The 19,934-nt window shown below is 42.7% G+C and overlaps 1 protein-coding gene across 1 annotated transcript in view; it reads right to left on the bottom strand.

Annotated features, from left to right (window-relative positions):
* Nucleotides 1-598: 598 nt before the first annotated feature.
* LOC137564140 (aldo-keto reductase family 1 member C1-like) overlaps nt 599-19,934 on the bottom strand; it is a 91,064-nt gene continuing 71,728 nt past the window's right edge. Inside the window, exon 9 of the mRNA XM_068277575.1 lies at nt 599-3,235. Coding sequence (XP_068133676.1) covers nt 3,193-3,235 — 43 coding nt within the window. The 3' untranslated portion in view covers nt 599-3,192. The remainder of the gene's footprint in view (nt 3,236-19,934) is intronic.

Genomic DNA, 19,934 nt, shown 5'->3' with positions numbered 1-19,934 from the left:
AAACATATTAGTAACACAAGAGTTCTCAAAGTACCCTGAGGCACCAGAATAGTTACTCCTTCCCCTCATTTCTTTTTTTGCCTGACGAAACAGGTTAATCACACAAAACATGTTGCAGCTTGGAGTAATTTATTGTTCAATGAAAATTGTTTTTGTAAACAGACCCTAGTATCTTCAAGTAGGATGTAAAATAACCGCTACATCCTTTTTTAACAGTTTTTTTGTGTATTTTCTCCTGATTGGCGCCTCTGCTTTCTGCCGTTATTGGTAGATAAAATAAATAAAATAAAGATCACCTTGTCCATGGTGCCTGTGCCCTGACATTTGCAGCAATTTACAAAGTAAATACAAATGCCATTGACTGTCCTCAGAGGAGATCACTATCCCTACTATAGTTATAGTGCTGCCATAGTCTAAAGCCACATTTTTGGGACTACTGGTAAGTAGGAAACCCAAATATATACAAATTCATACAGATTAGTGCCTTGGTCAATTTTAAAACTTTGATTCTAGTAAGGTAAGAGAGGTATATTCTATGTCACATATGCTGGTCTAATAGGCTGCAAATATGACGGTAATGATCAACAGTACAGCGATATTACACATGAAAATTATGTTTATTGTTTTATTACAGTATATCAGAGAACAAAACCTGGATGTGCTTTAAAAAGATGTGGCTACACATTCAAGACCTCCTTTTTATCTTCTACCCTGAGGTTGGTCTGATGAGACTCATTGTTGCAAAGGTATCTCATCTAAGGATAGAAAAATCTGCAGATGGAGCCATGTCTAAAATGTTGCCCAAACCTCAAGCTATGTACACCCGTTAGATAAAAGCTCATCGGAGGCCACCATTCGTGGCTGTCACAGGTAAGAATCCAGCGTGTTTACAGGTGTACCTCAAGGTTGGTTAAAGTTCCAGAATGTTGCCTCCTGAAGGCATTGTTCCCCTCCTTACCCCACCCATCGGAAACCGCTCCATCATGTGCCTCGCCATCATCCCTCCTGCCATTCCCATATCAACAGTACACATCATTCCAGAGTGTACAAGAGCAAAGCATCGGTCCAGGGATTGTTACCTGCAGTTCCTTTAACCTTATAATGGAAGACTAATGCTGCAAAATAGGCGGTACGTTTCTGCGGCACGAACGAGCCATTAGATGGCTCGATTGATAAATTCCGACGTGTCCGATCACCCGCCGGATCGATTCCGCACTCGATACCGTGGGCGGGACAATAGAAAAAAGGAGGGGACGAGCAGAAATCGATCCAGGCGCCCGCGGGGACGAGCGGGAATTGATCCGGCGGCATAATCGAGTCGCAGAAACGCACCATCTATTCCCAGCATAAGCCTGAGTTTTCTGTCATGTGCATTTCTGCTTTTTTATCTTTTTTTGCATTTTTGGATGTGTGTTTTTGCACTTGCACTTTTCACTTTTGCATTTTTTTTTAATAATCTGCCTTTTTAATCAATGAAATATAGTATTAGATCTATTTTTTGTAAACAAATAGAAACGTTTTCTATGTGATTTGCATGCAATTTGCATACAGTATGGGGGAAGCAGCAACATGTTGCACAATTTTTAAAATGCACATTGCGAATAACATTGCAGATTTACTAAGAAGCCCATTGACTTTTTAATATAACTTTGTGGACGTTCTGCTGCATAGTGATTCAAACAAACACATGTGCTCCCAGCTTTACAGGACAACTGAAGTGAGAAGAATATGGAGGCTGGCATATTTATTTCCTTTTAAACAATACCAGGTACCTGGCAGCCCTGCTGATCTATTTGGCTGCAGTAGAGTGTGAATAACACCAGAAAAAAACATGCAGCTAATCTTGTCAGATCTGACAATAATGTCAGAAACACCTGATCTGCTGCATACTTGTTCAGGGTCTATAGGTGCGTACACACGTCCAACTTTACACCTGATTGTCGTTTAAGCTGGCTGTGTGAACGATTTGAAGTGCAAACAACAAGTTGTTCAGATGTCATGTACACACTGACCAACAAAGTGGCTGATAATTAATTAATTTACCTAATTTACTTGTTGTTTAACCAAATTGATAATGGACAATGGACTGGATAGAACAATGGACTAGATTAAATGCCTGATCAAACGACTTGTTGTTTGAACATCTATTACTTGTTTGTACACATGTACTGACCTAATGCCTAGTACACACCATATAATTTTCTGTTAAGCCCCCTCTACACCATGCAATTCCACACGCAATCGATCGAATTCGATTGGATCGATTAAATCCGACATGTCCGATCGGGATTCGATCGATAGTGTGATCTGTTTTGGTTAGTTTTCAATTCAAAATTGATCACACTATCGATTAAATCCCGATTGGAAATGTCGGATTTAATTGATCCAGTCGAATTCGATCCAATCGAATTCGATCGATCGCACGTGGAATTGCATGGTGTAAAGGGGGCTATTTTCTTTTAGATATTTCTGTGCATTGTCTTCTGGTTATCTCCTGCTGAGTAGAACCATGCCTAATTGCTAGGCAGATAGATGGTTAGATAGATAATTTCCAACATGTTGGAAATTATGTATTTGGCTGGTAAATCTAATGCTGGGCATACACGGCTCGATTTTGCCGCTCGATCCTCCTGCTTGATCGTTTCGCCGCTCGATTCCGCAGTCAATTCTCTTATCTTCCGCTCGTTTTTTTATCCTTTTCCATTCACTGCTATCCGGAATGGAGAGGCGAAACGATCGGGCGGGAGATCGGACATGTCGGAAATTGTCTATCGAGCCATCTTAATGGCTCAAAAACGAGCTGTGTATGCCCAACATAACAGAAAATTGTATGGTGTGTACCTAGCATTACAGTCGGTTGAACGACAATTGGTCCAACGGATCTGCTAAGCGGATCGGGCAAAATGGCTGTTATCAGTCGCTCGACAGCACGTACACACAAACAACAAGTTGTACAAAAAAGTTGGGACATGTGTACGTACCTTTATGGCTCAAGGAATTAGAGGCAGGATAGCCAGGCAACTGGTATTGCTTAAAAGGAAATAAATATGGCAGCATCCATATCCCTCTCATTAGTTGTCCTTTAAGAAATGGTTACAGCAAATATGGTAGTTCTTCCTATGTTTATGTGAGTTTTGGCCACAGAGCTTGCAATTATTTCCTGTTTCTTTGGGGTTTTTTTTTAAATCTCCTTTAATATTCATCGTGGAAAGGGTACTCTGGATGTTCAGAAAACCTGTGAAGAAGCAGAAGGATTGTGTAAGAGTAGCACTGAATTTAAAAAAAGGTCTGTATTTATACTTTCATTCCATCTAGCCAGTGGCCTTATGCTGCACAAACGCAATGCCATCAACACTTGTGTTTTTACTCCTCCTAATGTTTCTCACCATATCCAGTGCTGCCCATAATTGTTCATACCCCTGGAAAATTTTGACTTAAAGAGACACTGAAGCAAAAAAAAATATATGATATAATGAATTGGTTGTGTACTATGAATAATTACTAGAATATTAGCAGCAAAGAAAAGATTCTCATATTTTTATTTTCAGGTATATAGTGTTTTTTCTAACATTGCATCATTCTATAATATGTGCAGATTACACAACACTCAGCATTCAAAATGAGTCTTTCAGAGTAGTCTGTGAAGAAATGAACTCTCCTCTAGCAGAGGAAAAGTAAACAGTTCAATTACAGTTGAGATAATAAAAGTCAGATAACAGCCCTCTCCACGACTAAGTTAGTCGGAGAGCTTAATAGCTTTTTTGCATAGAGATAACAACTGGAGTTTCTCAACTCTTCCTGTACTGGAAACAATTACACTGATGTATCTGATCTTAATGTTTTTTTTCTTAGCTGTGCTACACATACAAATCATAATATCATAATTTTTTTTTCGCTTCAGTGTCTCTTTAAAATGTCTTTTATTCAACCAGCAATTTTTTTTGACGGGAAATGACATAGGTGTCTCCCAATAGATAATAAGACGATGTACAGAGGGATTATTGTGGAAAAAAACATTTCTCAGCTTTTATTTACATTTGAGTAAAAAGTGTCCAGTCCAAAATTATTCATCCCCTTCTCAATAATCAATTTAAAAAAGCCTTGTGTAACGATTGGTGTACGCTGACACTGAGGAAATCTCCAACAAGCGCTCAGACAGAGGACCCCAGTTATGGTGCAAATGCGTCTGTGGAGGAACAGACCAACCAGCAGGAGGAGCTGTGGAGCACAGAGGGTCAATACCTCTGAATGTCCCACAGAAATCAGATAGAAATCGCTCAGTGCGAGTGCAGCAATGAATGATACTAAAGCAACATAGAAACAGAGTAGAATGGAAACAGATTAAATGAACCTACCTCTTCAGTCTGGCATTCATGAACATCTGACTATCTCCTCTGTAACACAACCCAGCCTGAAACCCTGTATTAATCTGAGACACAGCTATGTGCTTTGAGTCCTATGGGAGAAAAGCGCTTTACAAATGTTATTGTATTGTATTATTATTGTATAATGTCTGTCAACCTGATCGTAGGCCTTACAAAGACAGACATTTACATACAGAGCAGATAGAGCGATGTAGCAAATCACAACCGCAGTGATGCTCACGTCGCAAAGCAAGACAATATGGATTCGCCTGCCCAGCGCTGGGAGATCGACATCCAATAGACAAAACTGGCAGAGCAGGAGTGAGTAAGAAGATAAACAGGCATTAGGTCAAACACAGATAATCACAGGTCGTATTAAACAGTATAACAGAACTAACTATTGTACAAAATCCCTGGGGTCCTGCCAGTTCAAATGTACCATGGATCTGACTAAACATAAACAAGGACGTGAGACAAACAGAATGAACGCTTGCTAATCCAGTAACTGACCCAGTGACAGCAAGCGTCCACACACAGACCAACATACAAGGCAGGAACAGGAACAGAATACTGACAGTATGTCGGGAAATGAAGCAGACTCATGAAGTGACATTTATGCATGCAAGCACCAATCAGAAAAAAACATGCAAAAACAAAAAGCCAAAGAAGCAATCTGCATTCACTCAGCCCGCCGGCTGCAGGCTGAGAGCAAGAACTGCATCTCATAAACTCATGCAAAATTATGCAAACAGCATAACATTTGGATTCAGAATAGCAGGCCAGACTATAATGGAATGCGGAGGAATTGCAAATGGACAGAACACTCACTGTGAATGCCAGAAAAGCCATGCAAACAGCAGTCAGCATTGCCTGGCTGCAGTAGTGTCTGAAAGCAGAACGGACACCACAAGGGAGATCATCACACCTTTATTGGCTGTGACAGCAATCAAATGCTTCCTATGGTTCCAGGCAAGCTTTTTGCATGTCTCCACAGGAATTTTTGCCCATTCATCTTTAGCAATGAGCTTCAAATCTTTCAGGTTGGAGGGTCTTCTTGACATCACCCTAATCTTTAGCTCCCTGCACTGATTCTCAATTGGATTCAAGTCAGGACTCTGGCTGGGCCGCTCCAAAATGTTAAGGTTGTTGTCTGCTAACCATTTCTTCACTACTTTTGCTGTGTGTTTTGGGTCATTGCCATGCTGAAATGTCCACTAGTGGCCAAGGCCAAGTTTCTCTGCAGACTGCCTGATGTTGTCGTTGAGAATCCTCATGTATTGCCCTTTTTTCATGGTGCTGTTTTTTAATGATTAGGTTCCCTGGTCCATTGGCTGAAAAACACCCCCAAAGCATTAGGTTTCAACCACCATGTTTGGCATTGGTAATGGTGTTCTTTGGGTTGAAGGCTTCTCCTTTTTTATGCCAAATGAAGGGAACATCATTGTAACTAAACAATTCTGTGTCATGGTCAGATGAAACAAAAACTGAAGAACTGAGATGAAACAAAAAATTAAGCTTCAGGAATCAAATCTCAGCTGTTGTGAAACATTACTTCTTTCACCTAAGGAATATTGCAAGGATTAAACACTTAATTCCTTCAGAGGATCTTCCAACCCTAGTTCATGCCTTCGTCACATCAAGGTTAGACTACTGCAACGTCCTCTACACAGGCCTGCATAAGAAAGACTTACGCCGCCTGCAATTAGTACAGAATGCCGCCGCAAGGCTGTTAACGAGCCAACCCCGCCATTTCCACATAACACCAACCCTGTGCTCACTCCACTGGCTACCGATAAATTAGAGAATTCTGTTTAAGATTGGCTTACTGACATTCAAGTCCTTGCACAATCTGGGCCCTGGATACCCGAAGGACTTGTTGCAACTGCATCACAACCCCCACAATCTTAGATCAAAAGGACGTAACACCTTGCTCACCCCCAGAGTCCACCTCAAAACCTTTGGAGACAGAGCCTTTTGTCATGCTGCCCCTACACTTTGGAACTCCCTACCACACCCAATCAGGACAGCTCCATCCCTGGAAGCATTTAAGTCTAAACTGAAAACCTACCTCTTCAGTCTGGCATTCATGAACATCTGACTATCTCCTATGTAACACAACCCAGCCTGCAACCCTGTATTAATCTGAGACACAACTATGCGCTTTGAGTCCTATGGGAGAAAAGCGCTTTACAAATGTTATTGTATTGTATTATTGTATTGTATTATTCTTCTTTGTCCAGATGAGCATTTGCAAAGGCCAAGCAAGCTTTTGTATGCCTTATCTGGAGAAGTGGCCTCTTCCTTGGTCTGCTTCCGTGGAACCCAGCAGTGTGGAGTGTCTGTGGGATTGTCTGCATTGTGACATTGCCACCAGCAGTACCCAGATTCACCAGGAGGGCCTTGGTGCTGATCCTTGGATTCTTTTTCACCTCTCTCACTATCCTCCTGCCCAGCACAGGTGTCACTTTGGGCTTCCGACCACATCCCCTGAGATTTTCCACAGTGCGGAACATCTTGTATTTTTAATAATACTTTGCACTGTAGCCGCTGGAATTTGAAAACATTTAGAAATGGCCTTTTAGTCCATTCCTGGCTTGTGAGCAGCCACAATGCACAGCCAAAAGTCCTCACTGAGCTCCTTTTGTCTTAGCCATGACTGTCCACAAACCAACTGCAGAGAGCTGCTGTTTTCCACATGTTGAGTTGATTAAAGCAGCTGTCCCCAATTAATCAGGGTAATTGGGATGCTTTAGAACAGCTTGGACTATTTGGAATGGTATAGAACTTTGGATTTTCCCACAGACTGTGACAGGTTATGAATAATTTTGGACTGGACACTTTTTGCTCAAATGTAAATAAAAGCCAAGAAATGTTTTTTTTTCACAATAATGTCTTTTTTTACATCGTCTTATTATCTTTTGGGAGACACCTGTCATTTCCTGTCAAAAAATTACTTGCTGGTGGAATAAAAGTAACTTTAAGTCAAAATTTGTCAGGGGTGTGAATAACTATGGGCAGCACTGTACCTGTCGAAAGTATCTCTAGATCCACATATGAGCGTTATCTCTTGTCTGAATCATGACATTCTCTCTGCTTCTACTACTTGAGTCTGATAAGTATGATCACTGTGTTTCATACATGGCTTTGTAAACAGTCAGGCAGCACTGGAAGCAGGAGATTTGGGCGCATGAGACAAATGGACAAAAAGGGTGCCCCATTCACTCCCATTATAAATATCATTTAATGGGCGCCGAACAGGGAAAAAAAGGCGCCGGAGATTATTAACGTTTTACAAACGGCGCCCGGAGATTTTTAAGGTTTTATAACTGTGCTTGTGATGATTTAACTTTACAAAATGAGCCCGTGACGAATAACGTTTATAAAGATACTAAATCACTATTTCTAAAACATTTCTAAAACATTATTATCCTCCCCAGAAAATTATTTACATTTTTTTATTTACATTTTTTATTTATTAATGTTTGTAAAACATTATTATCCATAGGGGGTCTTAGGTTTAGGCACCAACAGGGGGGTCTTAGGTTTAGGCACCACCGAGGGGGTCTTAGGTTTAGGCACCACCAGGGGGGTCTTAGGTTTAGGCACCAACAGGGGGGTCTTAGGTTTAGACACCAACAGGGGGGTCTTAGGTTTAGGCACCACCAGGGGGGTCTTAGGTTTAGGCACCAACAGGGGGGTCTTAGGTTTAGGCACCACCAGGGGGGTCTTAGGTTTAGGCACCAACAGGGGGTCTTAGGTTTAGGCACCAACAGGGGGGTCTTAGGTTTAGGCACCAACAGGGGGGTCTTAGGTTTAGGCACCAACAGGGGGGTCTTAGGTTTAGGCACCACCAGGGGGTCTAGGGGTTAGGGATAGGTACAGGGAGAGTTTTTAACAAACGTAAATATAAGTTTCAGTTTAGAAACAGGGAAGATTAACGTTTTAAGAATTGCCGATCCCATACACATTATTTAGTGATTTATAAATTCTTAAAACACTATTTCTAAACGAAATTCTACACAATATTTCTATAAATGATAATACTGCTTATCGTTTACACCACGCGCCCTTTTTTCCCGACGCCCTTTTTTGATGTACGCGGCAGCACTGAACACTGCCAGATTCAGTTCAGCTGATCTGTACTGAATGTTGGTGAGATTATGAATTGGTGACTCTAATGGTGCTCATCCATTACTTGATATTGCGGCCCGATCAACCTGATTTGATCATTTTATTGAATTGGAAGGGAATTGGTGTTGCAACATGGCCACCCGATCAATCTTTTGATTGATTTCCAGGCGAAATCAGTTGAAAGGATTGATCCAAAATGCTAGTAAAATCTCGGTCTCAAGGGCTCAATCGGGTGTGTGGTGGGAATGATGTTTGATATCGCGACAATGGGTCAGTGTCCCCACTCGGCCGGTGCCCCCCAATTGTAAAATTTCCCCTCCCCCTGTGCCTGTCTCACATCTCTCCCGGCATGACTCCTGGCCTCCGCGAGCGCTAGTACCACGTGACACTGGCACATGTGTGACGTCACGGTGCTCCCGCTGATGGCAGACAAGGGAAGAGGCAAGGAACCGCACTGGTGGAGAGGAGAGACTTTAAAACACTAAGCAGGTGCACACAGGGGGACTCTTCACACTTGGGGATGATTTGTGGCACAGGGATGATTTGTGATAGATTTCATGCTGAAACCTAACGGAAATCACTGTATAGTATATGAGCAGGTAACAAATCCCTCTCTGATCAGATTCACTCAGAGAGAGAATTGTATCTGATGATCTTAAGTGACTGATCAGTATTTCAATTTTTTTTCATGTAGGTAGAAAAAAACAAAGTCTTGTAAAATACTTTACCATTACCTTTTAATGGATAACTGATAAAGTTAAATTATGCAAGCTTTCTGGGATCTAGTCCCCTTCTTCAGGCATATTTCCAGATGTTAGCTGAAGTAAAACACTGATGCAGGTAAATAGTAAACACGTAGATGGCAGTTGTGCTAGTTACTGTTTAGCAGTTAGATATCAGTAAAAATGTTTCTGTACTGTGTTAGCCAAACAAATTATGTAATCTTTTACTGACATCTAACTGCAAAACAGTAACTAGCACAACTACCATCTACGTGTTTACTATTTACCTGCATCAGTGTTTTACTTCAGCTAACATCTGAAAATATGTCTGAGGATCCCAGAAAGCTTGCATAATTTAACTGTTTCAGTTAGCCATTAAAAGGTATTACTTTTACAAGACTTCGGTTTTTTTTACCTACATAATTTGTTTGGCTAACACAGTACAGAAACATTTTTACTACTAATTTTTTTTTTCACAATTTCATCCAAGTACAATTTTTTCCCTAAAACAGAAGGTATTTAAAAATGCTCAACTTTACATCAGCCAAATGTAACACAGTTCCTCACATTGAGAAAGTCAATAAATATATAATTCATTTCTTTAAAGGATACCCGAGATGACATGATGAGATCGATATAGGTATGTACAGTGCCTAGCACACAAATAACTATGCTGTGTTCCTTTTTTTTTCTTTCTCTGCCTGAAAGAGTTAAATATCAGGTATGTAGGTGGCTGACTCAGTCCTGACTCAGTCCTGACTCAGACAGGAAGTGATTACAGTGTGACCCTCACTGATAAGAAATGCCAACTATAAAAAACTTTCCTAGCAGAAAATGGCTTCTGAGAGCGGGAAAGAGATAAAACGGGTCAATAGTTCATAGATTTTAGCTCTGGCATACTGCAATGAATATGTCATTAAACATAAACAATAAAACAGACAAAACGTAAAAAGTAGATTTAAACATAAAATAAAACTGTAGAATATCTTAAAAAGTCATTTTTAGGAGAAGGAAGATAGATACAACTGTTTATTTCATTAGTTTATTTTCACCTTGAGTATCCTTTAAGTAACTTTAAGTAACTTATCATACTTATCATGTATCACAACTAAATTGGCTGATTTATAGCACACCTATTCATTTTACACAGCCAACTAAAAACCCTAATTTTCCCCTCTACCACCCCCCTCCCCCCCCCCCTTCCTCGCCTAACCTTAACCCCTGCCGCCAATCACCACCCCCTGCAAGAAATACATTTCTTGGGTAAATTATCGAGCACCGTAGGTGCCCAAATTACCCTTCAATGACGATATTTCAATAGACACCTATGGCGAGGCCCAACCTTCCAGGGCTAGTGGGCGCCCAAATTACCTGTTTCAAAAATCACCACTGCTGAAAGGCCAGTAGGAGAAATGACACTCAAACAGCAATCTGCGCATAATAGTGCAGGATAGAAAAAGGATTTCTAGCAATAGTGTTATATAGGTAAAAAATACGTTTTGTAAAAAATAATACCTTTTAATGGCTAACTGATAGACTTAAATTATGCTAATTTAGCATCATTTAACTCCATCAGTTAGCCATTAAAAGGTATTATTTCTTACAAAACGTTGTTTTTTTCTACCTATATAATTTGTTTGGCTAACACAGCAAACGTTTTCCTACTAACAATAGTGTTGTGTTCAGTAATCACGAATGCAGAATAACCGGAAAAGCTCTCAAACAGTACTTTGCTCTCTGTCTCCAGCTTACATAAACAGGAACCAACAACCCACAGCAGTATAGATCATCTTATAGGAAATGCAAGAAGCACAGTGCCATGTACGGGCCAGTCGCTACTTTGACCGCCTGCCTTTGGGTCGCCGCTACAGATCCATCCCCACCAAGACCACCAGACATTTAAATACTTTCTTTCCCCAAGCCGTCCGCCTGCTGAACTCGAGCTACCACCCTCGCGAAACACGATAGTCTCGCACTGCGGCCCAAATCAAGTTGCACCCTCTATCTAGTTATAGCTGTTATACAATACAATAACATTTCTATAGCGCTTTTCTCCCTTAGGACTCAAAGCGCTTAGGCTCTCTCAGATTCAGTAATTAGTAGGATGAAGTAGTCACACGACAAAAGTTATATTTTTGCAAATGCCAAACTGAACAGGTGGGTTTTCAGTCTGGATTTAAACACGTCCAGGGATGGAGCTGTCCTGATCTGTTGAGGTAAGGAGTTCCAAAACGTAGGGGCAGCATGACAGAAGGCTCTGGGACCAAACGTTTCCAAGTGGACTCTTGGTATGACTAGATTATTAGAACCTGTTGATCTGAGAATGCGGGGATTGCTACGTAGCTGCAACATATCTTTCATGTATCCAGGGCCTAGGTTATTCAGGGATTTAAATGTCAGTAGGCCGATCTTGAATAGGACCCTCCATTCTATAGGTAGCCAGTGAAGGGAGTGCAGGACTGGCGTTATGTGGCAGTGACGGGGTTGGTTGGTTAGCAGTCTGGCAGCAGTATTCTGTATCAGCTGTAGACGGTACAAGGCCTTTTTTGGAAGGCCAGTGTAGAGAGCATTGCAGTAGTCCAGTCGGGATGTGATGAAGGCGTGGACTAAGGTTGGCAGATCTTCTGGGGGGATGAGGTGCTTGATTTTTGCAATGTTCTTCAGGTGAAAATAGGATGATTTCACCACAGCAGAGATTTGAGTTCTGAAGTTTAAATCCCAATCAATTAGAACTCCCAGGCTACGCACATGATCAGAGCTGCGTAGATCCGTGCCTCCTATTCCCAGTGGTGAAGACTGCAAGTTAAGTTGTTTTGTTATCATGCTCTGCCCTCCAATCAGAAGGACTTCAGTTTTGTCTGCATTTAGTTTCAGCCAGTTGTCATTCATCCATTTCTGTAGTTCACGTAAGCAGACGTTTATAGTTAGAGTTGGGTCTGTCACACCAGGCTTGAAGGAAAGATATAGTTGGGTGTCGTCACTCTGCATAGCAGTGGTATGTCAGGCCATGTTTTTGGATTAGTTTTCCCAGCGGTAACAAGTGTAATCTCACTGTTGCTTAAACAATATAGATGTCATTATTATTATTATCTTGCATTCTCTGTCTGTCTATTGTCTAAATGCCCCTTTCACATGTAACAAACTTCTCCATGCCGTGCGTACCACAAAAGTTCCGGGTGCGATACCTGTCGTACTCAGCGAATAAACTGATTCTGATTCTGAGTCTGAGATGCATAAACACCACAAATAGGGTATTGAATTTGAGACTGGCCATGTGGAAGGCAGCACCTTTTTCTGTACATTTTAAGTAAAGAGCAGTAAGCAGTAGTAAGGGGTCATAGTTCACTGTTATGAGGCTGACTTTAGTGAACAAAACTCTGATTGGCTAAGCTTGAATGCTGTTCAATGGATTGTATTAATATTGAAGCCGAAGGCAAGCACCTCTTTATTTCGTCTTTGCTTTGTATGGTTTGACAGGATTCTGTGTTACTGGATCGAGTATCGGCAGCCTGCCTGCCAAATCTCTCTCTAGAGGCGCTTTCAGCACCGCACTCCTCTGCATACATCCCCAATAATGCACTCTGCTCTTCATATGTTCCGAGTTAGCGGTCACGTGGATTGTATTTAATGGTCTGGGCAGCGCTCAGCATCCATTTAGTACATATATCTCTGATTGAAACCACATGTGTGTTTGTTTTACTAATTCTGGCCAAAGGGAAATTAATGTTTTAAATAAAGATCTATTTATCTTAAAACCACACTCGATTTTTTTAGTTTTTGTTTATCCCCCCTTCCCTCCCGCCAAAGGCTGCTGAAAAGACTTCTCATAAATTAAAAGAAAAAAAAAGGTACTCGAGTTGCATTTTGGGTGCGTTGTTATAATGTACATATAACCTAACCTAACCAAAAACATTAGAGGTGGCATGAGATGCAACGCACACAAAAAAGGAATTGACCAATGTGCACCTTAATTGACATTTTTTGCAGCAACATGTGCAATTACTGTATTTTTGGGGCATATAAAATGGTCCAGACACACCTAGGTTTCAAGGACAAAACCCAGAGGAAAAAATATACTAAACACTGTGCATCCTTGGTCCAGGAGCATTTTGTAGATGTTCTCCCCCAATTATTGTGTCCCCTTGTGTCACTCATGTGTCCCTGTCTGTCCCCCAGTGTCCTCCTTTGCTCCTCCTGTCCCCCTGTGCCCTCCTTTGCTCCCCATGTATCCCCTTCTGTCCCCCTGCAACCTTCTTTGCTCCCCCATGTGTCCTCTTCTTTCCCTGTGTCCTCCTTTGTCCCTTCTGTGTCCCCCCTTTTGTCCTTGTGTCCTTCTTTGGTCACCCATGTGTCCCCTTTTGTCCCCCTGTGTCCTCGTTTGGTCCCCCGTATGTCCCCTTCTTTTCCTGTGTCCTCCTTTTCTCCCTTTCTGGCCACCTGTGTCTTCCTTTGCTCATCATCTGTCTCCCTGTGTCACAGAGGCGCTAAGCTATCTACTAGACTGCATAAGTTGTTTTACTCCTCATTATAGCCTGATGAAGTGGGATATGCCCGCGATTGCACTTGTCTGGAGTATGTAAATAAATTATTTTTGTTGAAAAACCAACAGTATCTTGTGTCTACATTGGGGAGGTAAGTCCACCGCTAAACCCCCTACTTTTAAAGTTTTTAAAAAGTTTTTTTACACTACTGGTGCCTCTGTACAACTGCTTAATTACTGTGTCCACCCCTAGTGGAGGGGATTTGGCCCCTTTCTTCTGAACTTCAGAGAGCAACTTCTTAATCCTGAGTGGGGACAGGTCAAATAATCCCAACCTGCCTTTAGAGTGGTTACCTGGACGCAGAGCTGGCCTTTGGGGGGGGAGGGGGGGGGGGGGGGGCAAGTGGGGCAATCGCCCAAGGCCCTGCGCTTGAAGAGGCCCCGCGCGCCGCCACTAATTTAATATTCACTGCGGGCCGCATATCGTGCCCATGTGGCCAGCAGAAGAGGAGCAGAGAAAAGGGAGAGCTATGCGTACAGTGGGGAAGGGGGGCCATCTCCCCCCTCCTTCCCTCACCTTAGGGGGATCTCCCTCCCTCGCTCTCCCCTCCAGAACTAATGTGTGAGTGGCTGGCTGGCTGGCGGCGGGCGGAACTTACATCCGTCTCGCTCCAGCGCCGGAAGTTCTGGTGGCGCAGCCGCTGCTCTGGTCTGGACCAGACCAGACTAGCGGCAAATCCATCCCGCGCCTGTGACGAGACGGAGGTAAGTTCCGCCTGCCGCCAGCCAGCCACTCGCACATTAGTTCTGGAGGGGAGAGCGAGGGAGGGAGAGCCAATAAAGTGAGGGAAGGAGGGGGGAGATGCCCCCCCTTCCCCACTGTCCCCATAGCTCTCCTTAAACTGCGCTGCTCCCCTCCTGCTGGGGGCACACCCGACTACATATGCTGGGCACATATACCCCTGGCTACATATATTGGGCACATATACCCCTGGCTTCAAATACTGGAGACATATACACCTGGCTACATATACTGGGCACATATACTCCTGACTACATATACTGGGCACATATACCCCTGGCTTCACATACTGAAACATATACACCTTGCTACATATACTGGGCACATATACCCCTGGCTACATATACTGGGCACATATACCCCTGACTACATATACTGGGGACATATACACCTGGCTACATATACTGGGACATATACCCCTGACTACATATACTGGGCACATATACACCTGGCTACATATACTGGGGAAATATACCCCTGACTATATATACTGGGGACATGTACCCCTGACTACATATACTGGGACATATACCCCTGACTACAAATACTGGGGACATATACCCCTGACTACATATACTGGGCAAATCTACCCCTGGCTACATATACTGGGCAAATATACCCCTGGCTACATATATTGGGCACATATACCCTTGGCTACATATACTGGGCACAAATACCCCTGGCTACATATACTGGGGACATATACCCCCCACTACATATACTTGGCACATATACACCTGCCTACATATACTGGGCACATATACACCTGCCTACATATACTGGGCACATATATACCTGCCTACATATACTGGGCACATATAACCCTGACTACATATACTGGGCACATATACCCCTGACTACATATACTGGGCACATATACCCCTGACTACATATACCGGGCACATATACCCCTGGCTACATATACTGGGCCCATATACCTCTGGCTATATATACTGGGGACATATACCCCTGCCTACATATACTGGGCACATATACCCCTGGCTACCTGTTCGGGGGACATCTCTACCCCGGCTACCTGTTCGGGGGACATCTATACCACTGGAACCTATATACAAAATAACTGGCACACCAAGCAGTTGTGATGCTCAAATCTTATTGTATTATGAAAAAATACAAAAGGTAACATGTGAAATATATACACTGGGCTCTGAACAACAGAAAGTGGCCCAAACAATGATTACAATCAGTGAACACACTTTGACAATAAAGGCATACACAGCAAAGGGATCACAAATATGACAATCAATATATCAAAGAGTAGCTGCTGCCAGAAAAATCCATATAATGCAATATGCGGCATCTGCTGCACAGCAGATTAAAGTGAAAGGCAGCTGGCTGATGGAGGAAAATACAGAGATTGTCCAGAGCGATAATAATTACCCTGACAGCGCTGTTTCACAAAGCTTTCTCAAAGGGTAAGGATGGGGTCCCCAGGTAATGCGCATGATATATTGATTGTCATATTTGTGATCCCTTTGCTGTGTATGCCTTTATTGTCAAAGTGTGTTCACTGATTGTAATCATTGTTTGGGCCACTTTCTGTTGTTCAGAGACCAGTGTATATATTTCACATGTTACCTTTTGTATTTTTTCATAATACAATAAGATTTGAGCATCACAACTGCTTGGTGTGCCAGTTATTTTGTATATAGGTTCTAGTGTTAGACCTTTTTGTCAGGTCTGGTTTACTAACTGAGCACCCCTCTGTATGAATTTCTCTTGCTAAACTTTTGATGGTGTGCATACCGATATCCATTTAATGTTCTGACATCTATACCACTGGCCACCTATTCTGGGGACATCTATACCGCTGGCCACCGATTCTGGGGACACCTATAGTCCTGGGGCTACCTATTTTTGGGGAACCACTGCTGTCAGATTGAGTGTATTTTGGGGAACTGCTGCCAGGTGAGAGGTGTCTACCATATTAAGGGGGCATTCTGCCTATTTATGTGAAATGCTGTCTATTTATGTGCCTCATGACTGCTGAATTTGTCTTGTTGGGGGCCTCATGGTTACTAAATTTGTCTTGTTGGGGGCCTCATGATTGCTGAATTTGTCTTGTTGGGGGCCTCATGATTGCTGAATTTGTGTTGTTGGGGGCCTCATGATTGCTGAATTTGTCTTGTTGGGGGCCTCATGATTGCTGAGTTGGTCATGTTGGGGGCCTCATGATTGCTGAATTATGCAAGACAAAAGTTACTACAACAATGTGAATTTTGTGAAACATGAACCTTAGAATTTCCAAATTAATTGAAGCATGAGCTCCCCACCCACTCACTTAAAACCACCATGCAAATGTTTGTTTTTATATTGGTTGGCTTAGTGGCCTTTACTTTACCTGACATAATTGTTTTCAAACAATAATAATAAGGGATACTGCATTAAAATAAAGGCGGACAAGCCCATGAACGTGGCAATACGGTATATGGCCTACACTTATGGCTCTAGGCCCCGCATGTGACACTCGCCCCAGGCCCCGCATACTCTAAGGCCGCCTCTGCTGGACGGTAACCCAGACTTGTGACTATAACCTCATACTTACTCTCTCAATTTCACATTTCCAGTACATACTACACTATATTGAGCTCTCTGTGTCTCCTTTTTATCTATAACATATAACTTATTATCAATGTTGAACCTACAATATGTGACAATACGTGACAATGGCCTGAGCTGTCTGTGCACTTGAACCACCAGGCCATCGCCTCCATAGATAAACTGTGGATGCTACTTAATTTACAGTATGGGGGATTTTGGTTTAGGTAACGCATGTCCAAAGTCTGGTCCAGGGACCAGTGAAGCCTCCCAAGCCTTTTCTGGTGGCCCTCAAAGCACTTTGCAGTTGTTAATTCCATGTGGCCCGCAGACTGCAGCTGTGGTGCTGCTTCCTCCCTCGCTTGCCTATAGGTTATCAGCCACTACTGTAGCTGTAGCAGCTACTAATTAGCAGTCGCCCTTATGCAAACTGCACAAGGTATATGGGTTATTTATTTTTTATTTGACAAAATGTCACAGGCATAGCGTACCTAATGGCAGTAACAGCTTGTTCACACTTTCGGCTTTTTTTAAGCGCCAGCGATTTTCAAAATCGCCCTAAAAGCGCTTGTGCAATGATTCCCTATGAGAGTGTTCACATATGAGCAGTTCGATACCGATCCGCTCTCTAAAGAACTGCCTGTACCATTTTTGGGGCGATTTGCCTCAAAAGAAGGTATAGGGAAATCGCAAAAAGCGCTTTGTATAGCAATTTCCCCAACGCTTTTAAGAATAAATACATTGTACCTGATTCACAAAGCGGTGATAACTCAGTTATCACGCCTAAAAGACTTTAGGCGTGATAAGCTTTGCACCACTGAGTTAGCACGTTTTGTGCTCTTTATCGCGCGCAAAGTTCCATGCGCAATGTTTTGCGCGCGCAATCGCGCAACTTCGCGCACAGCGCCCATAGGGTTTAATGGGCACATCGCGCGAACTGCACCGTGCATCAGGCGATTGCGCGTGCAAAACTTTGCGCGCGGGATTTCGCGCGAGTTTCATTTTATCACGCCTAAACTGAGTTTAGGCGTGATAAAGGGCTTTTCACAGGCGTGCAAACACTTTGCACCGCTTTGTGAATCAGGCCCATTGTATTTACTCTTTATCGGAAAAAAGAATTCACTTCCTGACATGTCAGGAAGTGAAAACACAAATAGTTTTGCAAAAGTGCTTAGGAAAGCGCTTTACAAAAAAATCTCAACGCGCAGGTATGCCCGAATGGCGCTAAAAGTAATTGCGCACAAAATCGCAAAATGCTGGCGTCAGCAATTGCTATTTTAGATGTGAACAAGGCCTTAGCAAACATTGTTCGGCCCCCTACCGCTTGGCCCCCTAGCGCTCTCAAGAATGGTAATATGGCCCTTGGCTTATAAAGTTTGGACACCCCTGGTTTAAGTGAACGATTTATGGACAAATGCTGAAACCGCAGATTAAAACATTCAAAGATCACAAAACACAAATTGATCCCCAACTTCGTAGTCAAAATGCAGCGTGAGTGCTGAATTTGAATGTACACCTTCTCATCCATCCTCGTCCTTCACATCACATGAATAAGAATCCAAAAGGTCCGCACACTCGATGAACCAAGTTCCAGATTTATTCAACACAAATCCACTCCATACACCGAGTCGTTTCAGGGCCCCGTAGGGTCCCCTTTGTCAAGGCAACAAGATACAGAATGGTTTCCATTCTGTATCTTGTTGCCTTGATAAAGGGGACGCTACGGGGCCCCGAAACGACTCATTGGTGTATGGGGTGGATTTGTGTGGCGATACTTAAATAAATCTAGAACTTGGTTCATAGAGTGTGCGGACCTTTTGGATTCTTTTGCATTTTACACCGGTCCAGCAATGCCACAGTGGTGTGCGATTCTTTATCGTTTTGTGCCTTCACACCACATGTGTCCCAAGGTCAGGGCCTACATAAGGGCTTTCAATTCCTGTGCTCGAGGGCCATATCCATGCCAGTGTTTAAGATGGACAGAAAAATGATGAAATGTGTTCTACTGGAACCACACCTTTCCTGACTCAGTCTCATCAATTAATTAAAGCTGTGCCAAAAATGTGTGAGGATCTCTGCCCCCAAGGACTAGAGTTGGACAGCTGGCCCACACCAAACCAGCTGTCTTACCCACCCCAGTCAGCACCTAGATGCTATGGTACCAATCCTACTTAGAACTTGGGGGGTTACTCTGCATGTAAAGTGCAGCTGTCAGTACTGAGCAGCTCTGCATCATGATCAGCATGCGGTGGCTGAATCACTGCCCACTACAGTACATCTTGGAAGTTTTTACTTCCACATTCTGCCTGTCATGGCCTATCAGGGTGAAGGGGAGGGGCAGCAATAATGGGAAGCCACACAGCACTGCTAGGGGCTGATGAATGAAAGGTCGTACACCCCGGAGCACAAGCTCAGTGTGACATCCCTAAAAAGAAAATTACAGCATGTGGAGCTGGAGCAGTGAAAAATGGCGCACAGTGCCGTTGTGATAAAAATGGCGCCCCATTGTGAACGTAATTTATAGTTTTAAAACCTGCTTTTTTTGTCCTGCTTGAACGTTATTTATGGTTTTAAGCTCTGCTGCTGTTTGAAAATATGTCTGCCCGCCGACTTTAATGTTTAATAGCAAAGCCCCCTTAAAAGCTAAAAACACCAGATTTGCAGGTTATGTTAAGAAGAACAGTGGAAACAAGAGGAAACATTTTTTTTCAAAAAGACCTTATACTTTTTGAGAAAATCGATTTTAAAGTTTCAATTCAGTTCTTAGAGAAACAATTCCCGGCGACTTTAGCAGTTAATAGCAAAGGCCCCTTACATCCTAGCAACCCCAAATTTGCAAGATATGTTAAAAAGATAGTGGGAAACAATATTTAATA

Source organism: Hyperolius riggenbachi, chromosome 3 (genome assembly GCF_040937935.1).
Source record: "Hyperolius riggenbachi isolate aHypRig1 chromosome 3, aHypRig1.pri, whole genome shotgun sequence".
Lineage (NCBI taxonomy): Eukaryota > Metazoa > Chordata > Amphibia > Anura > Hyperoliidae > Hyperolius > Hyperolius riggenbachi.
The sequence above is the reverse complement of the archived record's forward strand: the minus strand, read 5'-3'. Positions and strand labels throughout refer to the sequence as shown.